Below are 15,154 nucleotides of genomic sequence, written 5' to 3'. Positions count from 1 at the left end.
GACGTTTAGAAGGTGCAACTCAGGGAACACAAAGCAATAAGACACCGCATCATCCTCCAGTTGACATGTGCCCGTAGACTAGGGCATGTGGTAGTAGGGGCAGCTCCGCCCCACATTGCAAGGTCCAGGCCTTCCACGTCCCTAAACCCAGTAGCCTGGGGTGCCAGTGGGGCTGGGAGAGGCTGCTGGGGGGTGGGGAGGTGAGCGTGGTAGGATGGACCTAGCGTGCAGACCCTGGGCTGGTGCACCGGGGACATCTGGCAGATGGGAGGCTGAGGACGTTTCCAGACTTTCCCAAGGCTGCAGTTAGGGGCGACCCGGGTTCTGAGTCTCCCTCTGCAGATACTGGGAGCCGGGCAGGGGGCTCGCCGACCTCATTCACTCCCAGGTGCCCTAGGGGTAGCAGCTGGGCGAAGACTGAGGGGAGGAGCAGCAAGGCGCAGCCTGGACCGGCGGGACCAAGCGCCTAGTCATTGTTCGCCAAGCAGGCGGTGATGGCTACGGAGTTGCGGACACGCGGGGCGTCCTTGGGGCCACCAGGGCGCTGCAGGCTGGAGCAGGCCCCTGTCCCGGGCAGCAGAGGAAGCGCTGATTGGCTGCTGATGACGCAACTGGGAGGGCTGCGCTGTGATTGGTGGTCCCTGGGGGAGGGGCGCAAGGGCAGGTGGCTACCGCAGGGGGAAGACGGGTTCCCCCAACGGGGTTCCGGCTGCCACCCCTCTCCCCTGCCTTATGAAAGCCAGGCTGGAAGCCAGAAAAATGTCAATGACGTGGAAGGGACAGATTAATCCTCTGGAACCAAACTCTTTGAGACCTGGGGAGAGCGGTGGGGGCACTGGGGCGGGGAGGGGGGCGCGGAGAAGAGGGGAGCCCGGCTAATTTCCTCCCACGGAGCTGCCCTGGAATGACCCCAGGGTTCCCGGAGGCACCAGCTGATTTCGAATTCCATTCATTCCGCAAAATTTGGCGCCTATCACGTGGCAGAGATTTCTGAGGCTGCTACCAGTGCAGCATAGTCCGATGGGGGAGCTTGGAAGGGGTGTTCACGACATCTCTAGGGAGGAATAGGGAGGAGCTGCCCAGTTGAAAGGGACGGGGGAATAACGCGGGCCGAAGGACCTGCATAGGCCCAGGCCCAGTCCCTGCTCTCTGGGGGAAAGCCAGGCCAGTGGCTGGGGCATCTCTGGGGTCCCAGGTGAGATGCAGGTTGAGGGAGCCAGGCCATGGTTCTCCTGACCCGCGTGGAGGCCACGAGCATCTTCCGGAGGAGCAGGCGGCAGACTCTGGGGCACCTGGGCTCCCCATCTCCTGACCTTTTCCCACCTTTACCTCCTGTCAGGACAGGTTTGGGGCTCCCTGGGCAGGGATCCAGGGCAGTGGGTGCAGTTTCCGCCCCTGCCTGAGTCACCTTCGCTTTCTCAGCGATTCCCCCCCCATTCACAAGGGCGCGGCCCAATCACATGCACTCACATTTGTGAACTCGCACACACACGGACCTGTGCAAAGAGCCCCATGTGCAGGCAGATACATGTGCGTGTAGGCGTGCACACAGGGGACGTGTACAAAGACAGTGCACACAGATGCGAACCTGTCTTCAAAAAAAAAAAAGGCCAGACACAATGGCTCACACCTGCAATCTACTGAAAATACAAAAATTAGCCCGCATGCTGGTTCCCACCTGTAATCCCAGCTACTTGGGAGGCTGAGGCAGGACAATTACTTGAACCCAGGAGGTGGAGGTTGCAGTCACCTGAGATGGTAACACTCCAGTCTGGCCTGGGCGACAGAACAAGACTCTGTCTCAAAAAAAAAAAAAAAAAGTAAGAAAAGAGAGACTGAACTGTAATTGCCCAGTCCAGGAACGTGGGGCAGTCTGGGGGACAGTGGGGTATATACTCTGTGCCTCAGGGTCCCAACCCTGGGTCCCCCATTGCTGTCTGCTGTGAACTCCTCACTTAGGAGGCCTCTTTGGGAGGGACCCTGAGTCCTGCTGGGGGCTGTGGAGCGGTCACCAGCCCCCAAAGGACTCAGGCAGGTCCCTCTGGTGGGTGAGACCTCTGAGCTTCCCAGTGTATCTCCAGGGGACACCCCCTCCAGACCTCCTGCCTCAGCTCAGCCTCTTCCAATTCATTCTCAGGGGATGGGGGTGGGGACAGAAAGCCCCAGACCAAGCTGGGTCCCATTTCCTCCAGGGCCACAGTGGCCTCTCCCAGAGTCATGGGGATGAGGGCTGACCTCACTTTTTTTTTTTTTCAGACAGAGTCTCACTCTGTCGTCCAGGCTGGAGTGCAATGGCTAGATCTCGGCTCACTGCAACCTCTGCCTCCCAAGTTCAAGTGATTCTTCTGCCTCAGCCTCAACCTTACAGGCATGAGCCACTGTGCCAGCCCTGACCTCACTCATTTTAAAAAGTCAGATATGGCGGGGCGTGGTGGCTCACACCTGTAATCCCAGCACTTTGGGAGGCTCAGGTGGGTGGATCACCTGAGGTCAGAATTTCAAGACTAGCCTGGGCAACATGGTAAAACCGATCTCCACTAAAAATACAAAAATTAGCCAGGCCTGGTGGCATGTGCCTGTAATCTAAGCTACTTGGGAGGCCGAGGCAGGAGAATTGCTGGGACCTGGGAGATGGAGGCTGAAGTGAGCCGAGATCATACCACTGCACTACAGCCTGGGCAACAGAATGAGATTCCATCTCAAAAAAAAAAAAAAGTAAAATACTTGGTGCTTGGAATCCCAGCACTTTGCAAGGCTGAGGCAGGAGAACTGCTTGAGCTCAGGAGTTTGAGATGAGCCTGGGCAACATGGTGAGCCCTCTGTCTCTGCAAAAACTACAAAATTAGCCAGGCATGGGATACGTGTCTGTGGTCCCTGCTACTCAGGAGGCTGAGGTGGGAGGACTGCTTGAGTCTGGAAGGTTGAGGCTGCAGTGAGCTGTGATTGCACCACTGCACTCCAGCCTGGGCCACAGAGCGAGACTCTCAAAAATAAATACATAAAATTTTTTAAAAAGTCTAATGCTTTTTCTCTTAAACGGCAGCTTTGGGGCTCATAAGGTGAGCAAAAGGGGGCCCAGCAGTGCTTGTCTGGACTCCCTGGGGACCCCGCCTGCTCTGAAGACCCCTGAGCAATGGGTGGCTGGGTGCCTGTCGTCCCTGGGTGGGCTGTGGGCAATATGGTTGTCTGGATGGGGGACAGGCTCTGAGACCCTTGGGGGCAGCAGAAAAAGGGAACAGATGGGGTCTCCCAGAGAGAGGCCTGAAGGGGTGGGGCGGGGCTGAGCATTTGGCCTGAAACCCAAGCTCCTTTACAGAGCCCTAGCTTAAACCAGGAGGAGGGGCCTCTGTGATGTGCAAATAAGACAAAAGCCTCCACTGTGCTTCCTCCCAGGACCAGGGTCTGACTCTCAGGAGGGGAGGAGGTGAGTAAGAGGGAAACCCACCTTCCAGGGAACCCCAGCTAGTACCAGGCACCGGCAAGTGCTCTAAAAGGATTTACTAATATTATTGTTATTTGAAGAAATTAAGCTAATACATAGGGTTAAAATCAAAGGGTACCCACAGATATACACAGAAATCCACAGTTGCCCCGGCCCCAGTTCTCTTCCCTCTGGAGGTAACTGTGTTAATGGTTTTTTACACCCCTCTGGAAAAGTTTTTTTTTCTTTTTTGAGATGGAGTTTCACTCTTGTTGCCCAGGCTGGAGTGCAATGGCACGATCTCGGCTCACTGTACCTCTGCCTCCCGGGTTCAAGCGATTCTCCTGCCTTAGCCTCCCAAGTAGCTGGGATTACTGGCGCCTGCCACCACACCCAGCTAATTTTTTGTATTTTTAGTAGAGATGGATTTTCACTATGTTGGCCCAGCTGGTCTTGAACTCCTGACCTCAGGTGATCCGCCTGCCTTGGCCTCCCAAAGTGCTGGGATTACAGGTGTGAGCTACCACGCCCGGCTGGAAAAACGTTTTTAAAAAATAGAATCGGGGTCAGGCTGGGCTTGGTGGCTGACACCTGTAAACCCAACACTTTGGAAGGCTGAGGCCGGTGGATCACCTGAGGTCAGGAGTTGGACCAACATGGTGAAACCCCATCTCTACTAAAAATATCAAATTAGCTAGGTGTGGTGGTACATGCCTGTAATCCTAGCTACTCGGGAGGCTGAGGCAGGAGAATCACTTGCACCCAGGAGATGGAGGTTGCGGTGAGCCCAGATCGTGCCATTGCACTCCAGCCTGGGCAACAAGAGTGAAACTCTGTCTCAAAAAAAAAAAAAAAAAAAAGACAGGGTCTCACTATGTTGCCCAGGCTGGTCTTGAACTTCTGGGCTCAAGCAATCCTTCTCCCACCTTGGTCTCCCAAAGTGTTGGGATTACAGGTGGGCACCACCATGCTCAGCTAATTTTCGTGTTTTTAATAGAGATGGGGTTTCACCATATTGCGCAGGCTGGTCTCAAACTCCTGACCTCGTGATCTGCCCACCTTGGCCTCCCAAAGTGCTGGGATTACAGGTGTGAGCCACTGAGCCTGATGCTGCTCATTTTCTTACCACAGCTTTCCAGAAATAAAGTGGGATGGGTGGGGGAGGGGGTGGGGGGAGAGAGAGAGAGAACCACATTCAGATAGAAACAGGAAAGTTCTCAGAAGAGAACTCAGCTCAGAGTTGAGAATGCCCCTCACTCCTGCGGGGCTATGGCTGCACACAGCACACACGGGTCACAGCAAGGCTTGGCGTCTGGAGCAGACCGGCTATGGTGGCTTGTCCTCATCTCCTGCCAGGCCCTGTGCTGGCCTGTGGTTTGCTTTGCCTGCTACCATGTGGAGGGAGAGGTACTTGGGGCTGGCCCTTGGCAGCCGGGCTGTGTCCATGCCTGCCCTCTTGGAAGGCAACTGCCGTGATGGAGAGAAGCTGAGGCCAGACTGTTGAGGGCTGAGGGCCCATGGGCAGGGGTTGTGGTCTTGGCTAAACCCTAGCTGGCAGCTGATGGCAGCCTGCTGGGGGTCCTCAGATACGACACAGCTGCCTGGCTGAGCCCCAGTGAGGGGGAGCCTTGTGAGAAATAGCGACTTAGGGATGTTGTGAGTTGCAGGCTGAGCTGCGGTTTATTTTTTAGAGACAGGGTCTTGCTCTGTCACCCAGGTTAGAATGCAGTGGTGCAATCATAGCTCACTGCAGCCTTGACCTCCCAGGCTTGAGTGATCCTTGTGCCTCAGCCTCCTGAGTAGCTAGGACTATAGGTGTATACTACCATGCCAGGCTTGTTTTTTGTTTTCATAGAGATGGGGGTCTTGCTAGATTGCCCAGGCTGGTCTGGGACTCCTGGGCTCAAGTGATCCTCCTATTTTGGCCTCCTAAAATGCTGGGATTACAGGTGTGAACTACTGTGCTAGCCTTGGGGTGTGGTTTTATGCAGCCATAGATGACTGCGATGGCTGAGAATGGGGACCTGGGGGAACACCCAGGGACAGGGGGATCCAGCGGGGTTGGGGAGAGGAGGGCAGACAGTTCTTGGAAGGCCTGGAAAAGAGAGCTCAGGGTTGGGCCCTGGAGAAGTGGGGCTTTGAGGGAGGAGATGAGATGGGGCCTGGAGGGGTGCAGGCACTGCTCTTAGGTCTGGGGGAACTGGGGGTCTGAGAGCTTGCAGGAGGGAGGGCCCTGGCTCTCCTCCTGGCCACTGGCTGGCCTCTTCCTCTTTGTCTGCGTGTCCTAGGACACAGGGCGCTATCCCTCTGCCTGTCCTGAAAAGTGCGTGCTCCTCGGGAGTCCAGACTGCTTGGCCCTTTGTCCCACTCACTCCCTGCTGCTGCTGCTGCTGCTATTCCCAGGGCCTCATTGCCTGGGGTAGCTGTGCCCAGCCCCACCCCATGGTGCCGTGGCCTCCCCACCCCTGCCCCAAAGTGCCCCTGGCACCAGTTCCTTCAGTTGCCAGGATAGGGCCTGGCCATCCCTGTGGACTCTCCCTCTTTGCGGACCCCCACTGGCGCCGGGTCACCTTGGATTGTCTTCTGAGTTTCTCTCAGATGTACCCGACTGTCCCCTCCCACACAGAGGCCACATGGCAGTGTCCTCCAAGCCTCCGGCCCTTGGGGAAGTCTCCGCCAAGGCCAAAGCATGACTGCATCCCAAAGAAGCTGATTTAAGCTGTGGTTGTTGGAACATTTGGAGCTGCCCAGTCAGCATCCCTGCCCTGGGGTCTGCGCTTGCGCAATGGTCAGGTGATGAGGATGAGGGCTCCTGGAAGCCTTCCCAGTCCCCGGGCCACCCCAGTGCATCCCCTCCATCGCTTCAGCCTGTCCCCTGCCACCTGGTGCTGGAGTGCATGTTCCTCTGTGGCTCCTACTGGGGGCCGAGTGCCCCGTGACTGCCCAGCCATCCAGGTCTGCTCAGGGCACATGCACAGGTGAGCAGCCAGGCACACGGTCATCTGTGGGGTGTGGGTGTGGACTAGGTGCTCCCAGGGGCCCCAGGTGGGGTTGATAGCCTCAGATGACCCTGAGAGGTTGATCTGGTCAAAGGATTAGGCTTTTATTGCCAAAGAGTCACTGGAAACGTGGGGAGGGATGGGACAGCTCTGTGGGACGAGCAACAACCAGCACCATGGCCATTCTGCCCTCTCTGCCGTCCTCGGCCAAGCACTTTTCATCTCCCCTCCCCAGTTCTCACAGCCCAAGGAAGACGATGCTGTGGAGATTCCCATTTTACTAACACCAGGCCCAGGTGCACCATGCCTGCCGCCAGGGCTCTCACCACCCCACCTTTGGTGACACCCAACAAGATGGGAGCATGGGCCTGACCCAGCAGCTGGCACTCACCCAAGTCCCTCCCCTGTGGGTTTAACTGGCATCTTCTCTTGGGGAGAAGCAAAGCCATAGATCAGTCCACGGGTCTCCACCAGACACGTACGTGGATGAAGGAACAGGAAGCGATGAGTGGAAATGGCAAACAGACTTCGTCCTGATCAAGAGGAACACACACCAGGGAGTGTAGAAGCGGCCACGTCCCCTCAAAGGTCCTGAGAACAGAGCTGGTAGCCTGGTGAATATTAGCTTCACACCAACCTAGATGGCCACAAGAAGTTCAAAGAGAAGGCAGATGGAATCTGCTGTGAGAGGCTCTTGAAGGCAAAGAGCTAATTAAAAAGCCTGTTTCAGAAGCACTTGCTCATGTCTTATAAATGTTCCAGAAAGAAAAAGAAAAGCAAGATGAAAACCTTCATGTCTGGTTCACTAGTTTCATGAACACTGTTATGTATCACAAAGATCACACTGGGCAGAATACATCGAGATGTGATCGGCAGTTATCTTTGGGTTACAAAGCATGTCTATTTTTGCTTCATATTTTTGTTTTCAAGATTTTCCTAGTTTGCACATAAATTTTCTATTTTTTGTACACTTTTGATTGAAAAAAAAATTTTTTTTTTCAGAGGGAGTCTTTCTCTGTCACCCAGGCTGGAGTGCAATGGCATGATCTTGGCTCACTGCAATCTCCATGTCCTTGGTTCAAGTGATTCTCCTGCCTCAGCATCCCGAGTAGCTGGGATTACAGGCATCTGCCATCATGCCCAGCTAATTTTTGTATTTTTGTAGAGATGGGGTTTCACTATGTCGGCCAGGCCAGTCTCAAACTCCTGACCTCAGGTGATCCACTCGCCTCAGCCTCCTGAAGTGGCTGGTATTACAGACATGAGCCATTGCACCTGGCTGGCAAACATGTTTTTTATATTTCATTCATTCATTTAGGCTGGAGTGCAATGGCATGATCTCAGCTCACTGCAACCTCTGCCTCCCAGGTTCAAGTGGTTCTCCTGCCTCAGCCTCCTGAGTAGCTGGAATTATAGGTACACACCACCATGCCTGGCTTTTTTGCATTTTTAGTAGAGATGGGGTTTCAACATGTTGGTCAGGCTGTTCTCGAACTCCTGACCCATCTTGGCCTTCCAAAGTGCTTGATTACAGGCGTGAGCCACCATGCCTGGCCGGCAAATGTATTTTTTGAGAGGCTTAAAAAAATTTTTTTTTTGACAGTCTCACTCTGTCACCCAGGTTGGAGTTCAGTGGCGTTATCTTGGCTCACTGCAACCTCCATTAAAAAAAGTCACTTTTTAAGGATGAAAAAATAAAAAAGGCTGGGTATGGTGGCTCACCCCTGTAATCCCAGCACTTCGGGAGGTTGAGGTGGGCTGATTGCTTGAGCCCAAGAAGAGGTCTCACTGTGTTACCCAGGCCGCTTGCTTCAACACCAGCCTGGGTAACACGGTGAGACCTCCCACTTTTTTTTTTGTTTGTTTCGCTCAGCTGTTCAGGCTGGAGTGCAGTGGTACAACCTCAGCTCACTGCAATCACTGTCTCCTGAGTTCAAGAGATTCTCCTACCACAGCCTCCCAAGTAGCTGGGATTACAGGCACCTGCCATCATGCCCGGCTAATTTTTCTATTTTTGTAGAGATGGGGTATCTCCACCATGTTGACCAGGCTTGTCTTGAACTCCAGTTGAAAGTGCTACAGGCGTTAGCCTCAGCACTCAGCCAGTGAGACCCCTTCTTCACAAAAAAATGCAAAAGTTAGTTGGGCATGGTGGCCGACCCCTGTAGTCCCAGCTACTAGGAAGGCTGAGGCTGCAGTGAGCCATGATCGCATTCTGCACTCGAGCCTGGGAGTGCCTTCTTACACCTTTTTCTGAGACAGAGTGAGAGCCCATCTCAGAAAGAGACAGTTAGAAAAAGTAGGCCAGGTGCAGTGGCTCATGCCTGTAATCTGAGTACTTTGAGAGGTCAAGGTGGGGGGTGGATCACTTGAAGTCAGGTGTTCAAGACCAGCCTGGCCAATAGGGTGAGACCCTGTCTCTACTAAAAATACAAAAATTGGCTGGGCACCATGGCTCACACCTGTAATCCTAGCACTTTGGGAGGCCTAGGCAGGTGGATCATGAGGTGGGCAGATCATGAGATCAGGAGTTTGAGACCAGCCTGGCCAACGTGGTGAAACCCCATCTCTACTAAAGATACAAAAAATTAGCTGGGTGTGGTGGCACGTGCCCATAATCCCAGCTACTCGGGAGGCTAAGGCAGGAGAATCACTTGAACCCAGGAGGTGGAGGTTGCAGTGAGCCAAGATCACACCGTCGCATTCCAGCCTGGGCGACAGGGTGAGACTCCGACTCAAAAAAAAAAAAAAAAAAAAAAAAAATCATGGAAGACAAAATAACAAATTGGATGCAGACAGAGCCATAGACCTGGAGGACAGTCCAAGATTGTTAAGGGAGAAAAGCAAGGTACTAACTTCTTTAAAACCAAAGGCCCCAAAGCCCTGATCAGGCATGTTGCAATATGCTGGCCGGCACCTGCAGAAGGTGGGAAGAATACCACCCACCCTGGTCACATTGGATGGAAAAAAGGATAGCAGCAAAATGGATAAATAGCTTTTACTTATTTACCAAAATTGCAGAAAACTGTATGATGTTTTTGCAAATATAGAACAGGAACGGGAACAAGGACTGCATGGCATGAACAAGTTAAAAATAAACACGATTTGGGCCGGGAGCAGTGGCTCACACCTGTAATCCCAGCACTTTGGAAGGCTGAGGCGGGTCGATCACCTGAGGTCAGGAGTTCAAGAGAAGCCTTGCCAACATGGTGAAACCCTGTCTCTACTAAAACACACACAAAAAATTAGCCAGGTGTGGTGGCAGATGCCTGTAATCGCAGCTACTTGGGAGGGAGAAGTTGCAGTGAGCCAAGATTGTGCCACTGCACTCCAGCCTGGGTGACACAGCTAGACTCCGCTTCAAAAAAAAAACAAACAAACAAAAATGGTTTAGAAGCTGGGAATATGGGTAACTTTTTTGGGGGGGCATGTAACTCTCCTTTTGAAGCTTTTAGTATACTTTTTCTCAGACATGCAAAAAACGGGTAATTTTTTTTTTGAGATGGAGTCTTGTTCTGTCACCAGGCTAGATGAAGTAAAGTGGTGTGATCTTGGCTCACTGCAACCTCTGCCTCCCGGGTTCAAGTTATTTTTCTGCCTGAGCCTCCTAATTAGCTGGGACTATAGGCGAGTGCTACCACGCCCAGCTAATTTTTGTATTTTTAGTAGACACGGAGTTTCACCATGCTGGCCAGGATAGTCTCCATCTCTTGACCTCGTGATCCACCTGCCTCCGCCTCCCAAAGTGCTGGGATTACAGACGTGAGTCACTGCGCCCTGCCAAAACCAGATAATTGCTCCACAGAAAGTTGCACACAGGCTGGGCACGGTGGCTCACGCCTGTAATCCCAGCACTTTGGGAGGCCGAGGCGGGTGGATCATGACGTCAAGACATGGAGACCATCCTGGCCAACATGGTGAAATCCCGTCTTAACTAAAAATACAAAAAATTAGCCGGGCATGGTGGCACATGCCTGTAATCCCAGCTACTTGGGTGACTGAGGCAGAAGAATCGCTTGAACCCAGGAGGCGGAGGTTGCGGTGAGCCAAGGTTGCGCCATTGCACTCCAGCCTGGGCAACAAGAGCAAAACTCCATCTCAAAAAAAAAAAAAAAAAAAAAAAGTTGCAAACGGCAGGAGACTCCTTGTTTTATTAAAGTGAGCTGTAGTCCGTCTGTATTTGGAGGTCTCAGCTTCCCCTGTGCTCAGGGATCCCTTCAGATCTAGGGTTCAGATTCCTACCTGGCCTGGTACATGGCAGGAAGGACTCCAGAGGGGAAGACGCTGTACAACCAGTGAGGGTAGTAGGGCCCTGGCACTGCAGCCTCCCATCATGCAGGGCAGGGACTCAAATGCCACGGCCTCTCAGCCTAGGCATTTCCTGTCCTTGGAACCTTGTCCACTCCTCAGCTGGGTGAGGCTTCTCCTGGTTTATCTGACCTTTAGATGGACAGAGACTGGGGAAGGGGCCGGCAAGAGAAATTGACCACACCTTTTTTGAAGGGGATTCTGTGCCCAAAACAAACAAATAGACCCTTTGTGTCCAATCTGGGCCTTGGTAGCTGCCCTAGCGCGATCTGCCTAGCAGATCACCTGATCTTCCTCCCTGGCAGGGGAGGGGCAGGGGCTCTTACTACACATTGGTGTGCCTTCCGGGCCTGCTCCTGCCGAGACACAGTTGGGGAGGTACGGATGCTGGTTTAGATTGATCACTTGGACTAATCTGCCAGCTGCCCTTGTAACTTGCCAGGCAGCAGTGGGGAGACATGAAGCCAGAGGGAGCAGAGTGCACAAACATTTATTTACAAAAAGTCCCAGTTACATATGATACAGGCTTTTTACACACAGTAGTATGAACAAATTATTTTATCTATTTTTACTGCCAGAAGGTAAAGAAAAAGGTTTAACTACTTAATCATTTTTCTATTTTTATACAAAGTGACAGATCATGCACAATTTTTTCAGTTTTTAAATATTTTGCTAAGTGCAAATACTAGATTCCTCTCTCCAGTTTTAAGGCAAGTAAGAAGGGGCTTTGGCTGGGGAGCCTTGCGCCCTGGGGCAAGCCCTGCAGGGCAGAGAGGAGGTGCCCCAGCTGCCTCAGGGTTGCCTGTGGTCTGACCTCTGGGCACTGGAATGGACCTTGCTGGCTGATCAGAAGTCCCCCAGTGCTTCTCTCCCCGGCCCTATCATTGGTGCAGGCAGGAGCCTGAGGTCTAAGGTGGGTGCTCATGGCAGCCCTGCAACCCCCTGTGCCTGGCTTGGGGAGAATCCTCAGGAATCAGGGCCCTACAAGGAAAAAGGCAGCAACTCCTTCAATACCAGCACAGTGTGACCAGAAACAGCTGGAGCTCTTCTAAAAAGAGATGCCCTGGGATTTGGCCTTAGGAGAAACATCACTCTGGGCTCCCTGTTCCCTGCCAGGGTTGGGGCCAGCACCTGTCTGGGGCTGTTCCTGCAGCTGCTGCCTGCTCCCTTTGTCCTGCCTGGGCCACTTGCTGGGGCCACATGCCTGGTGTGCAGGACAGAAGGAGCTGAAGCTCCTGGGGCCTGAGGTCACCTACGCTTCAGCTAGGATGTCTGCAGCCTCCCTCTGCTCCCAGAGACCCTCCCAGGGGCAAGCACAGGGAGCACGTTTAAGATACTGAAGACAATCCTGCTGCAGCTTTGTGGAGCCCGCCTTTCCAAGGCACTGTCATTCAGGCTAGTAGCAAAGTTGGGGTAGCCCAACAGGTAGGGGAGCCGGCAAGGACATAGCATTAGGCTGCCCCCCAAGTCTGGCATCCCAGCGCACGCTTACCCCATGCCCAGGTGATCAGCTGTCTTCAAAGCCTCCATCTTGGGAAAAGGCAGAAAGAATGAGTATCTTAGATCTTCTTTGAAACAGAGTTTCGCTCTCGTCACCCAGGCTGGAGTGCAATGGCGAGATCTCAGCTCACTGCAACCTCCACCTTCTGGGTTCAAGGGATTCTCCTGCCCCAGACTCCTAAGTAGCTGGGATTATAGGCATGCGCTACCACGCCCGGCTACTTTTGTATTTTTAGTAGAGACAGGGTTTCACCATGTTTGGTCAGGCTGGTCTCAAACTCCCTATCTCAGGTGATCCGCCCTCCTCGGCCTCCCAAAGTGCTGGGATTACAGGCATGAGCCACCAAGCCTGGCCATCTTAGATCTTTTTAAATCCACTTTAGTACTTGAAATACATCTGAGAAGCCAATGACAGTGAATGATGATGCCCTCCAGACCTTGGGTGTGGCAGCCCTGCTGTAGGACGATGGAGGGCTGCTCCAGAGGCTGAAGCAGCCCCACCCTAATGGCTGTCGGGGTCAGCCCTGTCTGAGGTCTGTGAACTCCAAACCTCTCGGAACCCCATGGCAACACAAGAATATGGTAGACCAAGAAGAGAAGGAGATAGTGACACCTGTGGCCAGGAAAGCTTCAGGTCTCTTATCTGCCAATGGGCCAGACTGATGCCTCAGGCACAGCTAGAAACCCGGGGCTGGACAGGAGGCAAGAATGAGTAGGGACATGGCAGGGCTGAGCTGATGCTCAGCTGACTGCATGAGAAGGGAAGTGGCCCTCATATGGGGGGTACCAGACAGCACCGTCTACCTGCCTTCACTAAGCACTTGAGAACACACAGGGGCTCATGCCAGGCAGGGGTGGCACCCAGGGTCACCTGTCCCCCTAAAAAGGCCCACTCCTCCCCCAGAAAACCATAGGGGAAAAGCTGCTCATCACCCAGGGTGGCAGAAATGTCTTCCCCAGCAGTTGGGCTGCCTGGCAGGACCACCAGGTCTCTGTCCCAGCTACCCCAAGAGGATCTTTTGATGCGCCAGCTTCAGAACCATCCAGCATGCTGCAATGGACTAGCTTGGGTAAGGATTTCTCAGCCTGACTTTCCAGAGACTGAGGAAGAGAAACTTAGATAGCAATAGAACAAAACCCATGGCACAAGATGGGTTTGTTGCTGCCTGATCTGAGTAGGCTATATGAAGAGAGAGGAGAGGTACCCTCAATGCTCACTGTAGTGGCGCATGGGCTCTGGATAGGGGGAAGCATCTTGGCCCTTATGGCTGTGGCAGTGCCTCTGTAGGCCATGGTGCCAGCCCCCACCCTGAGCAATGCTTCCCAGGCCCGTGGGCACAGCTCCTTCTGCCCAACCTGGAGCCCCTATGAGGACCTCCAGGGAAATGGCTCCTTGGAGCTGCCTTACTCCCCAGGGGTTGGCTCCAAGGAGAGGCCCAGGTGTGAGCAGCAGGGGCACTGCAGCCTGCCCTGGCCTATACCATGGATAAAGGGATAAGGCAGAAGGGCCGCCCCTGGTGGCCTCGGGGGAAAGGAGGGGCAGTTCACATCACAGTTCTCTATGAACTCCACCATTTTCATCTTTATTATGGATCTGTCTGTGCTATATAAGGAAGGCTCATGTGGTTTTAATTCTGAGAGGTTTTTTCCCTGGTGTTTGCTAGGGGAAAAAGTGAATGGAGGCAAAATATTTCCTCTTGGTCTCTTTCTGCAGGGACTGGAGTGACACAGCAGCCAGGGCCACCGGCAGAACTCTTCAAAGAAGGGCTTCGAGGCCCTTTTGACTCTGCCGAGTGGGAGCCAGACCTATCCCATGCAGGCCCCCCCAGAGGGCCACCAGCTGTGGTCACTCTTCCAGGAGCAGTGGCCCTTCTAGGAAAGGTGGGAAGAAAACCAGCCTACCCTTCAACCTGACTTAGGAAGCAATGGCACAGCCACCAGCCTTGGGGGAGGGGAGTGTTCTCCATCCCACACCCCCACCCCAAATGGGCTCTGTGCTGCTCAGTGGGGGTTCCGGGCCATTAGAAGCGATGCCGTGGCTGGGGGCCAAAGTGCATGGGCAGGTTGTGTTCCAGGGGCATGTGGACGGGACCAAAGTCATAGTTGACCCGCACATTGGGCAGCGGGGGCACGTATGGGGCTGGGATGGGTCCCATGTTGAGTGGGAAATTGTTGAACACGGGCCGCACGGGCGGCAGGGGGAAGGGTGGGTGCACAAAGGCATAGGGTGGCATCTGTGGCTGCGGCAGGTTCTGTGGGACAGGCCTCGGGAGGACCTCCACCCTCTGTACCTTCTCCATGGGCTTCTCCAGTGGAGGTCCGATTCGTTTGAAGGTGTTCTCTGAAAGGGAGGTGCGGTTTAGTGGAAAAAACAGATTAAACATACCTCGCTGGAATCTGAATCTAGCTTGGGACTAGGCTAGTGACCTCTGGACACAGGAGGGGCTCCACAGGCTGATTAAAGCACAAAACATGGACACCTCCCCAACAACACTATTAGAAATCAAGGACAAATCTGAATTTTCCCTCAGTGTCTTGCTCTACAGTGGCACCGTGGGAGGTGGCATGTCCACCCACCCAGCCCAGCCCAGTAAGGCATCCTTCAAGAGCCAGGGCCTTGAGGGGCTACCTCTGTGACTCAGTTACATTCTTTTTGTTTTGTTTTGTTTTTGAGACAAGAGTCTCACTCTGTTGCCCAGGATGGACTGCAGTGGTGCTATCTTGGCTCACTGTCACCTCCCCATCCCGGGTTCAAGTGATTCTCTTGCCTCAGTCTCCCGAGTAGCTGGGAGTATAGGCGTGTACCACCATGCCTGGCTAATTTTTGTACTTTTTTTTTGAGACAGAGTTTCGCTGTTGTTACCCAGACTGGAGTGCAATGGCACAATCTCGGCTCACTGCAACCTCCGCCTCCTGGGTTCAAGCA

General features: G+C 53.6%; 1 protein-coding gene across 8 annotated transcripts in view; it reads right to left on the bottom strand.

Annotated features, from left to right (window-relative positions):
* Nucleotides 1-11,202: 11,202 nt before the first annotated feature.
* The window catches only part of LOC100405928 (E3 ubiquitin-protein ligase RNF216), a 157,052-nt gene continuing 153,100 nt past the window's right edge, over nucleotides 11,203-15,154 (bottom strand). For all 8 annotated transcript variants that reach the window (XM_078357873.1, XM_078357883.1, XM_078357898.1 and 5 more), the window contains one exon: nucleotides 11,203-14,569. In XM_078357873.1, coding sequence (XP_078213999.1) covers nucleotides 14,250-14,569 — 320 coding nt within the window. In that variant the 3' untranslated portion in view covers nucleotides 11,203-14,249. The remainder of the gene's footprint in view (nucleotides 14,570-15,154) is intronic.

This window comes from Callithrix jacchus, chromosome 2 (assembly GCF_049354715.1).
Source record: "Callithrix jacchus isolate 240 chromosome 2, calJac240_pri, whole genome shotgun sequence".
NCBI classification, from domain to species: domain Eukaryota; kingdom Metazoa; phylum Chordata; class Mammalia; order Primates; family Cebidae; genus Callithrix; species Callithrix jacchus.
The sequence above is the reverse complement of the archived record's forward strand: the minus strand, read 5'-3'. Positions and strand labels throughout refer to the sequence as shown.